The sequence below is a fragment of the Brachycentrus maculatus genome, unplaced genomic scaffold (genome assembly GCF_059751285.1).
Source record: "Brachycentrus maculatus isolate JH-2025_06_01 unplaced genomic scaffold, ASM5975128v1 h1tg000046l, whole genome shotgun sequence".
NCBI lineage: Eukaryota > Metazoa > Arthropoda > Insecta > Trichoptera > Brachycentridae > Brachycentrus > Brachycentrus maculatus.
This window is the reverse complement of record NW_028280800.1, coordinates 92,938-112,581: the sequence shown is the minus strand read 5'-3', so window position 1 is coordinate 112,581 and position 19,644 is coordinate 92,938. Positions and strand designations below refer to the sequence as shown.

The 19,644-nt window shown below is 36.5% G+C and overlaps 1 protein-coding gene across 1 annotated transcript in view; it reads left to right on the top strand.

Annotated features, from left to right (window-relative positions):
• Positions 1–19,644, top strand: part of LOC148312251 (uncharacterized) — a 45,044-nt gene that overhangs the window by 19,628 nt on the left and 5,772 nt on the right. The window contains exons 13-30 of the mRNA XM_088277528.1: positions 1,795–1,919; positions 2,661–2,858; positions 3,674–3,790; positions 4,588–4,678; positions 4,762–4,859; positions 5,598–5,759; positions 6,786–6,830; positions 8,941–9,147; positions 9,345–9,596; positions 10,235–10,415; positions 11,283–11,425; positions 11,959–12,175; positions 12,689–12,849; positions 13,235–13,504; positions 14,084–14,245; positions 15,376–15,591; positions 17,189–17,424; positions 18,468–18,748. Of these exons, the coding sequence (XP_088133654.1) occupies positions 1,795–1,919; positions 2,661–2,858; positions 3,674–3,790; positions 4,588–4,678; positions 4,762–4,859; positions 5,598–5,759; positions 6,786–6,830; positions 8,941–9,147; positions 9,345–9,596; positions 10,235–10,415; positions 11,283–11,425; positions 11,959–12,175; positions 12,689–12,849; positions 13,235–13,504; positions 14,084–14,245; positions 15,376–15,591; positions 17,189–17,424; positions 18,468–18,748 (3,162 nt within the window). The remainder of the gene's footprint in view (positions 1–1,794; positions 1,920–2,660; positions 2,859–3,673; positions 3,791–4,587; positions 4,679–4,761; positions 4,860–5,597; positions 5,760–6,785; positions 6,831–8,940; positions 9,148–9,344; positions 9,597–10,234; positions 10,416–11,282; positions 11,426–11,958; positions 12,176–12,688; positions 12,850–13,234; positions 13,505–14,083; positions 14,246–15,375; positions 15,592–17,188; positions 17,425–18,467; positions 18,749–19,644) is intronic.

Below are 19,644 nucleotides of genomic sequence, written 5' to 3'. Positions count from 1 at the left end.
ATATCGAATCCGTGTTAGTTCATAAGAAACTGTCACTAGAGGTAGTAACACACATGATAAAAGTAGTGAAGGACATTGGTACCATAAACCAAGCTAGGACACAAAATGCTAAACCCTCTTCTAGTGGAACGGAACGCCTGTTGACGACAGTCAATAGTCTGGCTTCTTCTGAGGGGTTTGACGTGGTTTCCTCCCAGCAATGAGTAAATACTGAGATGTTCGTGATTGGTCCACAGTAGTTTATCCTACCTGTTCCTGACACATATTAAAATTAAACGTATTCTTAGCTAGAAGAAACTAAAATCCACTAAAATACGCAAGGTAAATAAAAAAAATCCCTTATAAAAAGGTCACTTTGTGGTCATCCTTCAACTTCCCAAGATAACAAGTCTAAAATTTAGACTAAGGTTTTTTTAAAAATATTTGTGTATGTATTATTTACAAAAATAGTTCAATTTCATACTATTTATGTGAGCCTGAGCGGCTCATTATTAGAAATAGGTGTCAAATTGTGGTAGAGTGGGTTTCGTTTCAGCATTGAGAAAATGCCGAGAAGCTCTTGATCGGGCCACACTAGATTATCCCTCATGTTTCCAACACAGTTTAAAATTAAACATTTTTCTTAGCTAGTAGAAACAAAAATCCACTTAATGATCTATAAACCTTCATATTTCTTAATGGTTATCTATAAAAAAGAGATTAAAATTTAATATGCTGATATTTATGCATAATTTTTTTAACGATAAATTACCAAAATAATTTAAGGATAAAATAGTTTTGAACAAAAATTGTCATGAACATTTAACTAGAAATAAGGATAAAATATGACTGCCATTGATGAAAAAAACAGAGTTGCAAAATTGTTTAATGTATAAGGGTTTGAAAATGTATGATGAGATGCCTGAATGTATGAAGAATGAAAAGAGTCTGAAAGAATTTAAAAATAAATGTTTTGTTTACTGTAAGGAAATGTAAATAAATATATATGTAGATGTAGTAAATTAAGTGTTTATAATAGTTTACATTTGTCGTAATATAAGCTAACTTAAGAAATAATAAAAAATACTATAATATAAGCAAGGTTATTTTTTGACATCTCATCAAAGATGAAGAAGAATATGGAAGTCTTAAACCAGCCTATGACGGTCGTCAGCCCCGTAAATGCCCAGGCTTCCATATTCTTCTTCATCTTTGATGAGATGTCAAAAAATAATATGAAAGTAACTAATGTAATTGGAGATAATCCAGATTTTGTGAAAAAGTATTTGGACACACTCAAAATGTTGTGAATAAGCAAGGTTTATAATAAATGCAACTCCCATCTAAAAAAATAGATGTAAAATTGGGAATAACACACATCGCTCACTCCTTTCAAGAACGTCATAAATCAAAAATCGTGAATTTTGAGTTGGGCATGTTTTCGGAATGCCCAGAAAATTTACTATATCCCAGCAAAAGCGGCATATTTTTAACTTAATATTTACCCGCTACAGGGCAGAAAATGTTATTTTGCATTTTGATGAAAAGGTATTGTTTAATTATTTTTTTTACATACTAAATATTTTTCAAATGGAGAAAAAATCTTCACATTTTACCTAAAAAGATCTGTTACACAGTAAATAGTTCAATAAGTGGCTTGATATTTATTTTTAAACTTTAAAAACGTTCTCCTGAAAAATCAAGATTTTTGATTCATGACCTTCTTGAAAGGAGTGAGCGACATGACTCACGTCTTGAATAATAGTTATACATGTTTTGGTATTGTTTTGCCGCATCAGTTTTGTTTGTGTGTAGGTTTGCCCGGTGAGAAGGGCGAGAGAGGATCTCAGGGAGCCATGGGGGAACCTGGAATGCCCGGGCACGAGGGACCCCAGGGAGAAGATGGACCCCCCGGACAGCCTGGATTGCCTGGCGAACTAGTAAGCCACGTTTTACATCTTTGAACATTCATCCTTAACTGACCATCCAGAAATTACACGTGATCCAATGCGGAGTACCAAAAGACCCCAGTTTATATAACTTAAGTTTTGAGTCATTATAACACTCTCCTTATCAATCATCGTTCACTTTGTGTAATACTACTTTTATAAACACTAATTCGATGAATGATCTGGAGAGTGTTATATTATATATCACAAAGTTCACAATGCTTTTGATATACAAAATATATAAAGTCATTATCTTTTTTTTTCTTTTTTTATGTATATTTTTAAAAAAATTATTTTGCGTTTTTCAATACATTATAATTATAATACAAGTAAAAAAAATATATAAAATATCAATACAAAAAAAGATCTCACAAAGGCATGGCATATGTATGGGTGAACATTATATTTTAGGCTTGTTCGCCTCCGTAGTGTAATGGTCAGCACGCTCGGCTACCGTTCTGGATGTCCCGGGTTCGATTCCCAGGGGGGGTAAAATAAATATAAGTGATTTTTTCACTGTAATATTTATTCAATATCACCCTGGACTGATACCTGAAGCGGAGGGCTGATCACGTTTCCTTCATTTGTAAACTATCAAGATAACACTGCTTTTGTATGACGCAGTGCCCCATGCACCATTGGGGTGTGGATAAGGGTTTTATTATTTATTATTATTATTTATCTTAACCGGCATATGATTCGTTCAAATTGCTAATTCTGTTTATTTTACAGGGTCCCAGAGGCTTTGTCGGCTCTCGCGGTTTCCCAGGCCTGCCTGGCGCACCGGGTATTCCCGGGTCTGAGGGGCCCGTGGGGCCCAAGGGGGCGTCCGGCCAGCGAGGGGGCCCGGGGGCCCCGGGCCAGTCAGGCCCCCCTGGACCTGTAGGACCCCCAGGATCACCGGGCACTACGGGACCCACTGGAATTCAGGTATATAATATAAATCAACTTGATAAATATTTTTTTTACATTTTGACATCACAGAATATGGAAGTCTGGGTATTGACAGGCCTTATGAACTGTTATGAGCTGAGTAAGTGATCACATTACACACGTGGAATATTCACCATTCTACCCACGGTGGGCAAATAGGCAACTGAAATTTTTGGAACTTATAGATACATTGAAAATACATACGAAACCATTGAAAATATAATATGTGTACCCACCAAAATCGTTTGTTTTGGCAAAAGCACTTTTAAAAAATTAAGTGTTTTGTGTCATGACTAAGTAAAATTCAATTTATTCAATTTTAAATTAAATTTATTTATTTTCAATTAATATATATATATTACAAACTAAAAAATGTAAAGCGTATACATTAAATATATAAGTATACAAAAATCGAAAATATGCAAGAACTATTGCTAAAGGTGTAAAAGAATCCCGCTTCGGAAAACTCCTTCAGACACATGGAACAGATCAGTATCCAATGAGATATTATTCGACATAGCGGTAGCTCTTCCTACAGGCATAACCATATGCAGGTTGGTCCTGTATACAGTTATGTGAAACAATCTATGTCGACACTGTCTTAGGTAACTGTCGGGAACATACAGACCAATGATCCGGATAATTTCAGGAATGTGAATTGCCTCTTCCATGAAGCCTTGAGGCACCTTGGTTACATTTTGAATTTGTAACTAGAATGTCTTTGTATTGTTGAAGTAAGTTTGCCGTGTAGTATTTTTGATTTGACTGTATTTGTAGTGTTGGACATTGTAATCACGAGTTTTGCTTCGCAGGGACCTCCAGGAAAGCCGGGTCTGCCAGGCCTCCCCGGGACGGATGGTGCTCCGGGCAACGCGGGCGCTCCGGGGTCCCAAGGACCCAAGGGAGAACAAGGCCAACCGGGACATCAGGTAAATGAACCTTCAATGTTCGCATTGTCCTCAAGGGAATGTTTGACATTAGCTGTTTCTCCATTACATGATCTATGTATTATGTAGTATACAAAAACTCATTATTGTCATTTTATTTTTCCTAGCTAGACTCCACTAGTTTTTTCTGATAGATGATTCCTAACGCCTTTCACCCAAGTCACTCCTTGACCATAGGTCATTATATGGTATTTAATTATAAAAAAATATTTTTAAAAAACCATCCCATATATCAAAAAACAAAGTTTGAGATGAAATCGGAATATGTTATTTAAAATCATAACTATACGATGTTACTACGAACTATACAATATTAAATCATAACTACATATAACATATCGTAGTCATACAGGAGAAAGTGATCAAGTGCATTTTTTTACAATACCGTAATCATTGACTATTTGATATCTGACTACCTTAATATTGCCCTGATCAAAATCCCAAAGGATTTCAAACTTGGAAGTATAATATATTGACTTGTTAAAAATGACAACTTGCTTTCATGGTTATTATCTTGCCAAGCAAAGGTGACTTAAATGGCCCTCCTGGACATTTTATGTTTTGGTAGTTAGTCACTTTCTCCTGTACGACTACTATATACGATGCTAGTTGAATTGTCTAATTTACATACAATTTTTTTAATTTATAAAATAAAATACGAATGACCCAATATGTTGATTTGTTGTTATTGAAATGGCTACGTAGCTGAAATTCAAGCAAGTCATATATATTTTGAAAATTTTATAATTATGAAATTAAATTTAAAATGTTTAATTTAGGGTACAGTTGGTTTTCCGGGAAGCAGAGGTCCCAAAGGCGACGACGGGCCTAGGGGACCCATGGGCGATAAGGGAGATCGAGGATCCAGAGGTAAGATCAATAAAATCATCATTACTTTGAGGAAAAATCATAGAAAACTGTTTTTAAAATATGAAATATTATGGTTTGTTTAGGTCCAGACGGAGAGAGAGGCGATATGGGACCTAGAGGTGACAAGGGGGTCCTAGGACCTCTTGGTGTTCCAGGTCTGGAAGGCCCAGAAGGACCAAAGGTAAGATTTTTTCAAATTAAATAAAAATACAAAATATCACAAAAAACATGATAATTATGGTATACGAGTATATCATAATATGTAAATTAATCTGCGACTGTGGAAGTTCATACGTTGATATGACTTCCAGAAAATTAAAAAAGAATAAGGGAACATGAATTATGAATTACACTCTCCCCATTCATCATTCGCTTTGTGTAATACCACTTTAAATTGTAACCGGTATTCATCGTTCCTCGTTCACGCAAAGTGAACGATGAATGATAAGGAGAGTATTATATTACAATACCACAAAGTAAACAATGCCTTTCAAATATAACATGAATTACAGAAACAACTTTGTATTTTTTCCACATGAATTTTATTTGACCAGCAACCGGGTTGCGTCGTATCCGACAGACTGGTCTGATGATATCGGACACGTCGAAATCATCATTCGACGAAGTTATCATCACCATTCTGATGATGTCGGTTACGACGAAACCCGGTTACTGGTCAAATAAAATTCATGTAGAAAATATTACATAGTTGTTATTTTATTCTATAAAATGCAGTCCCACCAAGAAATGTCAGTTCAAAACTTAAATTTTACATGAATTATGTTGAGAAATAATTTTCACAGAGTTCGCCAACCGTTTAATATAAATAATAAAAGAAGCAAATTAATCATCACATATATTGTAAACTTATATTGTAACATAATAAGAAAGACATACTAATTATAGAGTTAATTTTCAGGGTTACGAAGGACCTAGGGGAGAAGCTGGTGCCGTAGGTCCCCCTGGTGAGAGGGGCAAGCCTGGGGCTCTAGGGGCCCAGGGATATCCAGGACCACCAGGGGACAAGGGAGATAAAGGATCGACGGGGCCTCTGGGGCCCACTGGCGATAAAGGCGAACCGGTAAACATTTCATTTACAAACAAATATTTTATATATTTATTTAGATAGGAGTTGCCTTTATTATTTACCTTGCTTATCATGTTTACAGATCATTGGTTTATTCTAGTTTAAAAAATTGCTTTATTTTAATCTGTGTTGGAAACAGGAGGGATTATCTAGTGTGGGCCAATCAGGAACTTTTTATTAGCTAATAAACCTATGTAGGTCAATCCGGGTTATCTTAGCATTACCCAATGCTGTTGGGTAAACTTTAAAAACTGACAAAAATATAATTTAATTCGCAGTTTACCCGTATGCATCTAGAATGTTGGAAAATCGTAGACAATATAAATATAGAGTCAGGGCAAAGGAACATTTAAACAAAATATTTGATTTTATACGTTTTATTATTTAAAAAATCATAAAAAAGTACCAAACATATTGTAAACTAAATTTAAAAAATTTAACAATCCTAACCTAACCTCAAATTACCCGACCAGTGTTGGAAAGACTAGGTATACATGGGTAAACTGCAAATTGCAATTTATTTTTGTCAGTTTTTTTTTTAGATTGGAATTGCATTTATTATTCTCCTTGCTTATTATGTACAAGGTTTATAAATCATTTAGTGGATATTTCTTTCTTCTAGCTAATTAAATATGTTTTTATTTGAATCTGTGTTGGGAACAGGAAGGATAATCTAGTGTGGGCCAATCAGGAACTTTTTATTAGCTGATTGTTGGGAGGAAACCACGTAAAACTCCTCAAGAGAAGATGGACTGTTGACTGTCGTCAAGTGGCTTTCAGTTCCACTAGCTTGGTTTATAGTACCGATGTCCTTCACTATTTTGATCATGTATGGTAGGTACCACCTCTCGTGAGAGTTCCTTATGAACTAACACGGATCTGATGTTGGATAGGTCCTCACCCAGGCTTCTGCAACGCGCCTCCAGCTGTTGTCTTTGAAAATGCTTTGTATTGAAAATAATCATACACACTCGTATGTATACAAAATTGAACTAATATTGTACTATACTTTTTTTATAGGGTGCTACTGGACTTCAAGGGGAAAGAGGAGAAGTTGGTCCAAGGGTGAGATATTTAATATGTTTTAATTACAATTCATCCATAACATTTTGGGTATGTACAAATCGTTGTTCACAAATCTGGGTTATTTTTATATTTTGACATCTCAACATAGATGAAGTAGAATACAGAAGTCCAAAATTATAATAAAAAAACATATCCCGGGCTTTTTTTATAATGTAACGTGGTGGGATGGCGTTTCGGCCCCTTTTTTCACGGATATATATGTTTTTAATTTTCATAATCAATCAATCAATCAAACGAAACAATATTTGCGTTCACGTAATTACAACCAATGTTTATATATTCATAAAAAGATGGGAAAAGTGTCTTTCAATTTGATTTGAATGATATGTATTTGAATGTACCAGCTGCCTGACATATCGCAAACTCCTTTTAACAATGTCATAAATAATAAAAATATATTTTTCAGGAGAACGTTTTTTAAGTTTAAAAATATAATACAATGTATTAAAAATAAATATCAAGCAACTTATTGAACTTTTTACTGTGCAACAGATCTTTTTAGGTAAAACCTGAAGGTTTTTTCTCCATTTGAAAAATATTAAGTAAATTCAAAAAAAATAATTAAACAATACCTTTTCTTCAAAATGCAAAAACAAAACTTTCTGCCCTGTAGTGGGTAAATATTAAGTTAAAAATATGCCGCTTTTGCTGGGATATAGTACATTCTATGGGCATTCCGAAAACACGCGAAACTGAAAATTGACGATTTTTAATATATGAGGTTCTTGAAAGGAGTGAGCGATATATAAAATAGAACCCATTCGGGGATCCAAAATAAATGATCTGAAAAAATACTTTATGGAAAGATATATGTAGGTATTAGTCATATTTTTTTATTTTGTTTTTACCTTGTGTATTTTTATATTTTCTCATTTGTTTTTATTTTCTCATTTTTTATATTTTCTCATTTGTTTCTTTTAAATATGCTTCTTACCTTATGTTTTTTCTCATTTATTTATTTTATATATGCTTCGTATGCCTATTTATTATGACTGTTTATTGTTTATATATTTTCCATGTATTAATTTAGGTACAACATTTTGAGTGTGTCCAAATACTTGTTCACAAAATCTGGATTATCTCCAATTACAGGAGTTATTTTCATATTATTTTTTGACATCTCATCAAAGATGAAGAAGAATATGGAAGTCTGGGCATTTACGGGGCTTACGACCGTCATAGGCTGGTTTGAGTGATCACTTTACACACGTGTAACATTCACCAATTCTACCCATTATTGACAACCACACTACTCAAATTCTAAATAGATGTCTCTAGTGAAGTTTTAGTGATTCATGAACAAGGTTTCTAAATTGGTTCATATATATAGAACTTCCAAGAATTTGAGTAGTGTGGTTGTCAATAATGGGTAGAATTGGTGAATGTTACACGTGTGTAAAGTGATCACTCAAACCAGCCTATGACGGTCGTAAGCCCCGTAAATGCCCAGACTTCCATATTCTTCTTCATCTTTGATGAGATGTCAAAAAATAATATTAATTTAGGTTATTTTTAAAAAAATGCAATTTTATTATTTGTGTTCCAGTCTTGTTAACCTTAATCCCATGTCCCAATATCAGAAATAGAAATTACTCATCGGGAATATTATATATATGACTTATGTATGTAATATGTTTTGAAAAAAAAAAGTAATTTGTTTTACTAAAAAGCTTGACATGAAGTGAGTTCCGGGACCTTTTTTGTTTTAAAAAAAAGCCCTGTTAAAATCCATTGTAAAAAAAACTGACGTAAAGTATTGACGCCAGTAACTGAATCAATGTAAATCCACTTTTTTAGAGAAAAGAGAAATATTTGTGTTTTTATTACACAAATATTTAAATTGTTCATACTATTTCTGTGAGCCTCATTGTGAGCCTCATTGAAACAGGTATCAAATTATGTTAGAATGGGTTTGAACCCAGAAACACTGACTTAAGAGTCCGCGACACTAACTACGGGACCACAACCCGACAACACTCTCACTTCGCCTTCACACTTCAATATTTCTTCACTTTCAACTTCAATCTTCATCTTCACTTTCCAACATAGGTATATCTTTCTCATCATTACACTATATATAACCTTTCAGGGTTTCCGAGGTTCACGCGGCCGCCGCGGCTCTGAGGGCCTCTCAGGTCCCAAGGGGGACACGGGACAGCCGGGAGCGGGAGGGGCCCCTGGAGAGCGCGGGGCGCCAGGACCCGAAGGTCCAAGGGGCCCTGTAGGGTCCCCCGGGTCCACGGGACCCTCTGGAAAGGACGGGTCACCGGGATTACCTGGCGAAAGAGGTGCACCGGTAAGAAAAATGACTTCATTTAAAAAAGTTTAAAACTTTTTTCAGTCACATATTAGCCTCTTTTTTATAGGTAACCAGTTGAGTTCTTCTCTTATTTTTTCTAGATTCTTATATCTATTTTTCTTAAGTACTTTTCTCATAGCTTTATTTTGAATAATCTCCATGTGAAAAATATATCACTTGTATTTTGTCGACAGGGTGAAAGCGGCCCGCAAGGCGCTATAGGCATCCCGGGTCCCTCAGGCCTCCCAGGTCCTCTTGGCGAACCGGGGCCCGCCGGAGACCCGGGCACGCCGGGGCCGCCGGGTCCCGCTGGGGACGCCGGGGTGCCCGGAGACGCGGGCCGGCCAGGCCCCATGGGAGCGGCCGGGCCCGAGGGTCGGCCGGGCCCCCCGGGCCCCTCCGGCCTGCCGGGCTTCCCGGGAGAGAGGGGGAACAACGGACTGCCGGTGAGTTTGGAATGCAATCATTATTTTATATACTCTTATTGAAGGCCTTACACGCAATAATATAAATCATTAAGCGTCCGGCTGCGCTGAGAGATGTACGATATTTCTCTCCCGATTTTTTTTATAAAATACATATTGGATTTTTTGTTTTTTTGAAAATATTTATTGAAATATATTTTTATATATTTTTTTATACTCCTCACAAAACTATACTTCCGAACACAAAAACGGTGTTTCAAGCAAAAAGATAAAATAAAAATGTTACCTTGGTTTAATGGAAATTTAAGTTGCGATTTTTCGTATATAAGGCCTCAATATTTTCAATTATCCCTAGATCTTTTTGAAAAATGAAACATTGTAGGTTTGTTATAAAATGAATTATCTGTTTATATACCAAATAAAGTATCTAAAATTCGTCAACTGAATGTACAATTATCCAAACTAAATTTAAAGACCAAATTTAAAGGACCATTTTGAATATTTAAAGGATTTACTAAGTAAATCCTTGTAATATATCCAATTGTTACATATCCAATGTATAAACCAATGAAAAGAATTATAATACAACTAATTACTTCTAATATATACCTCAAAGAGTACTTACTGTCTGCATTTTAAATTGAATTTTTATCCCACAGGGAATGCCAGGGCTCAAGGGTGACCTGGGTCCACAAGGCCCCATCGGTGCTCCGGGAGACAAGGGCGGTCAAGGAGAGCCGGGTGCAGAGGGGCCCCCTGGAACCATCGGAAGGGACGGGGCCCCGGGTCCCCCAGGCCCCGCGGGGGTCAAGGGAGACAGAGGAGAACATGGCCCGCCAGGTTGTTTATGGTTTTTAATTAAAACGTTTAATTATAATAATAGTGTGATATACAGTAAGCCCACTTATAACGTCGAGATAGGTTTCGCGTTATCGGGGGAAAGTTATAAGGGGTTAATGGTTTTGTCCGCCTCCATGGCGTAATATGGTTAGCGTGTTTCGCTACCGTCCTGGAAGCCCTGAGTTCGATTCGCAGAGAGGGGGGGGGGTGAGAATAATTATTAGTGATTTTCACTAATATTTATTTAATATAACCCTAGACTGCTCATTGAAGGGCAGGAGTGATTACCTTGCCTTAATTTAAGTTACTTGCACTTAATGAAAGATAACACTGCGTCAATAAGATGCAGTGCCCTATGCACCATTGGGTGCGGATATATTGAACTTTTTACTTTGAAACAGATCTTTTTAGGTAAAACCTGAATGTTTTTTCTCCATTTGAAAAATATTTAGTAGGTACATTTAAAAAAAATTAAATAACTTCTTTTCATCGAAATGCAAAAACAACACTTTCTGCCCTGTAGCGGGTAAATATTATGTTTAAAATATGCCGCTTTTGCTGGGATATAGTACATTTTCTGGGCATTCTGAAAACATGGACAATTGAAAATTGTCGATTTTTGATATAAGGTATTTGAAAGGAGTGAGCGATATATTGTTACTACTAAATTCGGAAGCTACAGATGCTTTCATCTGTAGGGTTTGAATATAAACTTAGTTTCAACGAAAACTTAAATCGAAACTCTTAACTCACAGTCCGCGACTCTAACCACAGGACCACGATTCGACTCAAAATATACAAGGATGATGAATTTTTTAAAATTACAAATCTTTATGATTGCTTTTCTCATGGTATTTGATTTAACAGGACCATCTGGAAGAGACGGCATAATGGGTCTGAGAGGCCTGCCAGGGCCCCCTGGACCCGTGGGGACTCCGGGAGAGGACGGGGACAAGGGGGACATGGGTCCCCCAGGAGAAAAGGGTTTCAAGGGCAGCATCGGAGAAACGGTATGAATATTATTATTATTATTATTAGTAATTAAAGCATTAACTTTGTAACAAACATTTAATGTAGTTATAAGTTTGTGAGAAGTGATGTAGAAGTAGTATTGTTAGGATGCTGATGTAGTGATTGTCCTGACGAAGAGACGGGTACGTCTCGAAACCGGCACACAAAAATTTCGGTATGTGAGAATAGAGCGCCACACCACTCTGTCTTTCAAAACACTCTTCGCCACTTCCACATTCATGCATCTCCTCATACATACCCGTCGATTACTCTGCGTCTTGACCTGACCACTTTCAAGTATTTGAAATACTCGATTGTGCCAAGTTTTCTTTGGTCTTCCTCTGATCTTATTTCCAACTACATTCGCCCCATAAATTTGTTTTACCGTTTTTCCTCACTCGTTCGTTCCACGTATCCAAATCATCTCAACATACCTTTCTTATATTTTGGATTTTTATTTTTTTCATATTACTTATTATTATTTTTTTAAATAAATAAAAAATCGTAATTATAATTATCTTTTCTGATGCAGGGTCCAGCTGGAAACGTGGGTCAGCCAGGGCCTAGGGGACCCGCGGGTCCTATAGGCCTAGCGGGAGAAAGGGGCCCTACTGGTGAGGCCGGGCGGGGAGGGCCAAAGGGAGAAACAGGGCCGAGGGGGGCTCGGGGAGCCCCGGGTCCCGCCGGAATGCAGGGGGCCCCTGGGGCCCCGGGGACGAAGGGGGAGACGGGAGATGATGGGGCTAAAGGTGGGTTTAAAGTAATCAATATCATTATTATTAATCATCCCTCAATTGATGGCGTAACAATCGGCCATACTTCATCAATGTATTGAAAGTTGTCCCACCGCATTCCCAGATCTGATACAGAAGCATCTAGGCTTCCTGACAGACCTTCTCTTGCAAAGCAAGTTTTTTGGAACTAAGTTGCGAAATTTATTGAAAATGTGAAAAACTTCACGAATGTGTCGAAAACCTCACCTGTATGCGGAAGGATTTAAGACATACGTCGTGGCGTAGTTGGGTAGACGCTCGACTGCGAAACTGGCGTCGCGGGTTCGATTCCCGCCAATCGCAAAATAAATTAAATTTCAAAGATTTCATTTCAACTGGTCTGGGTATTTGTGATGTATTTTTCACATTTCCCTTCCCTACCTTACCAGCAGACAAGTCTCTTAATGTACAGGCTTTGCGGGTTATTCCTTAAAAAAATGTGTTAAAATTGTATATTTTTTTAAAACATGTTTATTGTTGAAATTTTAGGTCCAGTAGGCCCTGCCGGTGTTCCGGGAGAACAGGGCCGACGGGGACCCCCGGGCGCTGATGGGGCCCCGGGTCCCATAGGCCCCGACGGGCCTGCAGGACCCCGAGGGCAGGATGGTCCTGCGGGACCTCCAGGGCCCGCTGGAGAGACGGGGAAAATTGTACGTATTTATTTGTTATAACATATTTAAGTTACTTATGTTTTGTAATGATTTGTCCACCTCCGTGGTGTAATGGTTAGCGTACTGGAGGCCCTGGGTTCGGTTCCCAAGAGGGACTTGAAAATAAATATCAGTGATTTTACACTGTAATGTTGATTCAATATTACCCAGGACTGGTCCCTGAAGAGCAGGAGTGATCACCTTGCATTGTAAGTAACGATCAAAATAAAAATGCGTTAGTATGATGCTACTCCACATGTCCATACAACCTTAAAGAACTTTTCTTTAAAAAAACCTAACTAACAATCATGTTGCTTCCGCATTCAGAGAAAATAGAACGCCACAACACTCTATCTTTGTAAAAATATATATTTTTAATTTCTAGGGAGAGCCAGGTCCAGCAGGCCCGAGGGGCGAAGAGGGTAAACCCGGAGTCCAAGGAGAGCCCGGCCCTAGGGGAACTGTCGGTGTCGAGGGGGCCCGGGGTCTGGAAGGCCCCGCGGGTCCACCAGGCCCCCCGGGCGAGGCCGGGGCCGTCGGACCTCGGGGTCTCGTAGGCCCCCCTGGAGTAACCGGGTCCGCCGGAGCCCCGGGACTCCCAGGAGAGCAGGGAGAGGAGGGGAAGCAAGGAGAAACAGGACTGCCAGGAAAAATGGTATGTTTTTTTTATTGGTAATATGGTAACATTGTATTTTTAAAGGTTTTTTTATCTGTTAAATAAAATTAACAAAAAAATTAAACATCTGCCAATATGTTTTATTTCCTTACATTTTTTTGTGTGTCCTAAACTTTTTTTCACAAATTCTGGGTTTGTCTCCCTTTAGGAGTTATTTAAATTGATTTTTAGCAATATAATTGATTTATTTAAACATATTACACACTTAAGTTACATTTATAATATTTCCGATGAGTAATTTCCATTACTCGTTTTGGGACATAAGATTAACGGTAACAAGACTGAAATACAGATAAGAAAATAACAAACAAGAAAACACAAGGCAAAATGTAGAATATAAATTAATAAAACGAACAGTTAATAGGCATATAAAAAAAACATATGGAAGCATGTTCAATAATGACTCTAATTGGAGAAAAAAACCCAGAATTTGTGAACAGAGGTTTAGACACAACCAAAATAGTGTAAATTAATACAACAAATTAATTTTGAACTAAATCAGTTGACTGTTGAACAGAATATGGTATATTTAATCATTTTTAATCATGTTTTTCACAGGGTCCAGAAGGCCCAGCCGGCGTGCAGGGCAGCACAGGGCTGCCAGGCGACAAGGGAGATATGGGTCTGACAGGCCCAGGGGGTCAGCCAGGCCCTGTCGGGGGCGCCGGAGAGCCGGGGGCCCAGGGAGCCCCAGGCATAAGGGGACAACCGGGACCAGCTGTAATTATAATTTTTTTATTACATAAAACTGCAATTTTCCATTCTTATTTTAAAGTTTAAACTTAGTGGTTGAGAAAATTAGAAAATATACGTATATAGTAAATACTGTAAAATAGAGTAAATACTGAGATGACCATTCACCGACTATACTCAGCGGAACTTTGGAGTACTGGACTGACCTGGGATTAAGCCAAGGAAATGAAGTGTGACAGGGTGACATAGAGAAGACATGTGATGGTCATATGCTCCATCTAAAGAGTTAACATAGTAAAAGAAAGAAGAAATACGAGTTACTCTTTAATATATTAAGTTTTCAGATTTCTGTTTTAGTTTGATGATGTCGGTAACGACGAAACCAAATAAAAAAATGAGGAAAAACTATGTTTCTCATTGTTGTGTAATATATCCAAAATTAAACAAGGTTTATTTGGTTGAATTCTTAGTTGAATTGAATATTTGACGAAATGCGTCACGTATTAAAATATACATAAATAAATGTAGAATTCAACCAAATAAACCTTGTTTAATTTTGGATGAATTATCCAACAATTCAATATGGAATTCTACCAACTGTCTGCAGTTACAATAAATATGTTTCTCATTTTATTATACAGTTACTCTTTAAGTAACAATGTGAGGTAATATTTGAGCAACTAATACAGACATCATTTAGACACCGTTCTGGTAACATTTAGACATCAATTGACACCGTTCAGGTAACATTTAGGCATTTTAATCATAGGGTATCCAAAATGTCATGATAAGAAAAAAAAAACCTTAAAATATTTTTATTGAATAATTAAATGAATAATAATAAAAATAAACCCTTATCCGCACCCCAATGGTGCATAGGGCACTGTCATATAAACGCAGTGTTATCTTGATCGTTTACACATGAAGGAAGGGTGATCAGCCCTCCGCTTCAGGTACCAGTCCATGGTATAATTGAATAAATATTACAGTGAAAAAATCACTTATATTTATTTTACCCCCCTTGGGAATCGAACCCGGGACCTCCAGAACGGTAGCCGAGCGTGCAGACCATTACACTACGGAGGCGGACAACAATTAAATTAATTATTAAATTAAATTAATTAAATTAATTATATTTGTAAATGTCATTATTTCAGGGTGAAGTAGGTCCACCAGGCAAGGCGGGCTCCACAGGCCAGGCGGGACGTCCGGGAGACGCGGGCCCCAGGGGCCCCAAGGGGGACCGGGGCCGGCGGGGCGTGAAGGGGCACCGCGGAGAGATGGGGCGCGCGGGAGAGCGCGGCCCATCCGGCGAGAAGGGAGACCGGGGCCCCGTGGGGGCGCTCGGGCCTGAGGGACCCAAGGGAGATGTGGTCAGTATATTGGATGTTTATTATACGGATTGTATGTGTTGTTTTTTTTTGTACAACATTTTGAGAGTGTCCAAATACTTGTTCACAAAATCTGGATTATCTCCAATTACAGGAGTTATTTTCATATTATTTTTTGACATCTCATCAAAGATGAAGGAGAATATGGAAGTTTGGGCATTTACGGGGCTGACGACCGTCATAGGCTGGTTAAGGTGATCACTTTACACACGTGTAACAGCCTATGACGGTCGTCAGCCCCGTAAATGCCCAGACTTCCATATTCTTCTTCATCTTTGATGAGATGTCAATTTTTTTTGTATTTAATTCAAAAAATATATTTATTAAATAATTATCTAGACATTTCTACTTTACAATTTTCAAATTATTAAGAAAATTAAATGTTTTGTTTATTTATTTATTTTTTCAAAATGTATTACATAAATAAGTCATATATTAAATATAATATTCCCGATGAGTAATTTCTATTTCTCATTTTGGGACATGGGGTTAAGGTTAACAAGACTGGAACACAAATAATAAAGTTACAAAAAAGTTTTTTTTTAAATAACCCAAATGAATATACTTATGGCAAAATATAAAAACTACTGTAAGGAGATGAAAATTTTCTTTAATTAGTTTTTCTGTCTGTGTTAAAACAAATATTTGCATTTAATACTAGCACTCTTAGACTAATTATATTTTTGATAACTATCGTATTTTTCCAGTACCCTCTATTTGAAATTCTAAAATAAAATGTATGCTCACACACAGGCCATGCCTATGTGGGATCTTTTTTTTGTATTAATGTAATAGAATATTTTTGTACTTATAATTATATATATATATATATATATATATATATATATATATATATATATATATATATATATATATATATATATATATATATATATATATATATATATATATATATATATATATATATATATATATATATATATATATATATATATATATATATATATATATATATATATATATATATATATATTTTACATCTCACCAATAGATGTCTCTAGTGAAGTTCTAGTGATTCAAGAACAAGGTTTCTAAATTGGTTCATATATATAGAACTTCCAAGAATTTGAGTAGTGTGGTTGTCAATAATGGGTAGAATTGGTGAATGTTACACTTGTGTAAAGTGATCACTTAAACCAGCCTATGACGGTCGTCAGCCCCGTAAATGCCCAGACTTCCATATTCTTCTTCATCTTTGATGAGATGTCAAAAAATAATATGAAAATAACTCCTGTAATTGGAGATAATCCAGATTTTGTGAACAAGCATTTGGACACACTCAAAATCTTATAAATATAATTATACTGTGAAAATAAATGTATTAAACAAAATCTAACACAAACCATCTCAAAACACCATTTTTTCTTCTCTATAATGCTTTTCTAGGCCTTGTATTGTTTCATATTATTTTGATGACATTAGAACATAGATACATACAATACATCTTGTATTCTTTCCTTATATCATCATTCGAACATCCATCATACATCATTTCCCATACATTCCCTCACCTAAATTACTGCACACACAAACTCAACATATAATTTCTCTTGTCCAGGGTATAATAGGCCCCATGGGTCTCAAGGGCTCGCAGGGCCCCATGGGTCCGCCGGGCCCGGAGGGGCAGCCGGGGCCCAAGGGGGTGTCGGGGTCCGACGGGCCCCGGGGCGAGCAGGGGCCTGGGGGGCCCGCTGGGCCTCCTGGACCCCCGGCGGAGATGCCACTCCTGCCGCCAGAGCTGCTATTCAGGATGGACGGGACTGCGAGGGTTAGGAGAAGTGCTGGTGGGGATAAGTGAGTAGAAATATGATTTAAAAATACATTTCTAGAACACTCCTTATCTACAATATTTCGAGTGTTTTCAAATATGTACTTCAGTGTTCACAAATCTGGATTGTCTCCAATTATCTCTAATTAGTTGGAGATAATCCATATTTGTGAAAAAGTGTTTGGACAAACTCAAAACGTTATTGTGATTATTAGCTAAAATGATAAAAATAAGAATGAAAATGACGTTTCTGGCGTTTCTCATCTGTGTGATTATAATCCAGGATTCGGACCTCACATACAAATAAAAGAGTTTCTGCTCAACAAGCTTCTTTCATCTTACCAATAGATGTCTTTAGTGAAATTCTATTGATTCAAGCACTATGTTTCAAAATTGAACCATATACGTTCAAAGAATTTGAGTAGTGTGGTTGCCAATCATGGGAAGAATTGGTAAATGTTACACGTGTGTAAAGTGACAATGCTAAGGAAAACGATAAAGCTGGATATTAAAAAAATATGGGAATCTTATTTAAAAAAAATATTTTAAAGTTTAAAATATGTAATAAAATGTATTAAAAATAAATATAAAGCCACTTATTGAACTTTTTACTGTGCAACAGATCTTTTGAGGTAAAACCTGAATGATTTTTTCCATTTAAAAAATATTTAGTATATTTCAAAAAATAATTAAACAATACCTTTTCCCCAAAATGCAAAAACAACACTTTCTGCCCTGTAGCGAGTAAATATTTAGTTAAAAACATGCCTTTGCTGGAAAACAGTACATTTTCTGGGCATTCCGAAAACATGCAGGATTGAAAATTTACGATTTATGATATACGAAGTTATACGATGTAAACCCTCATGCCGTGAGTTGACCCTGTCAATGTTTATTTACATTACATGAAAATATTATATTACAGTAACTTTTATGTTGAGATGTCAAAAGGGTAATTTTCATTAAAGACAGCTTTATGCCTTCATAAAGTATTTTTCAGAGGTCTGTCTTATCAATCTATTTTATAATTAATAATTTTTACAAAAATTTGTTTCCTTTCCATTCGCAGGGAGTTCGACATCCACGAAAGCGACATCGAGAAGCTCTTGACTCCGCTGGCGGAACTCGACAAGGCTGTGAGGAAGTTCCCTACGACGACCAACCCCTACGCGGAGGAAGATCTCCTGGAGGAGCTCGGGGACGACATCGAACCCAAGTTCCTGGACATGTACACCTCCATCTACGCCATGAGGCAGGACCTGGAGAAGATGAAGAAGCCCTCGGGCAGCCGGGAGAGTCCCGCCAGGACTTGCAAGGACCTTCACTTCAGTCATCCCAAACTGAAAGATGGTTAGTTTGTCATCGCTTTGCTAAGTCACTACCCTGTTTTCATTATATTGACAACATGACACAGTAACTAACTAAAGCAGAAGAACTTCTTACCAGTAAAATGTTTACTAAAAATGATTTTTAATTAAATATACTTGATGTTTTGAATATTGAAAGCATTAACTTTGTGGATCATATTGATATTTTTATTTCTCGAAATAATAAATATACTTGAAATTAAATTAAAATGTAAACTAAATGTCCATCATATATCGTTTCGGAATGTGGTCCCGTGGTTAGTGTCGTGGTCTCTTAAGTCAGAGTTTCTCGGTTCGAACCCACAATTTGATACCTATTTCTTATAATGAGCCGTTTAGGCTCACAGAAATAGTATGAAATTGAAATATTTATGTAAATAATAAAAACACAAATATTTTCGTTTTATTTAAAAAAAAATATGTAAATAAAACTACTACTTCTTATAATGATAATAATAATAGACTTTTTTTGTGAAAAATCTACTTTAAATCTAAAGGTGCATTTTGTAGAATAAATACAACTTTTTCTTAAATTTATTTCGTAATATTTTATCAATTAAGGGTAGAACGGTGAATGTTATACTGTATAAAGTGACCACTTAAACCAGCCAAGACAAGTTTTAAGCCCTGTAAATATTCCAGATATCCAATTTTTCAACATCTTTGTTGGGATATCAACATTTGTAATTGATAGGTGAAGGAAAACTCAATATAAGCTATATTGAGTTTTCTACGGATGGCAAAAAATGACTACATATGTGGTTTATGAGATGAAAAAGTTTGGGAAACTGTGTTGCAGAATCAAGACTTATTCTTTCTACCCTTGATACTGCTTTGTCCTCTAATTTTCCATAATTATTCCCTCTTTGGTGATAATCA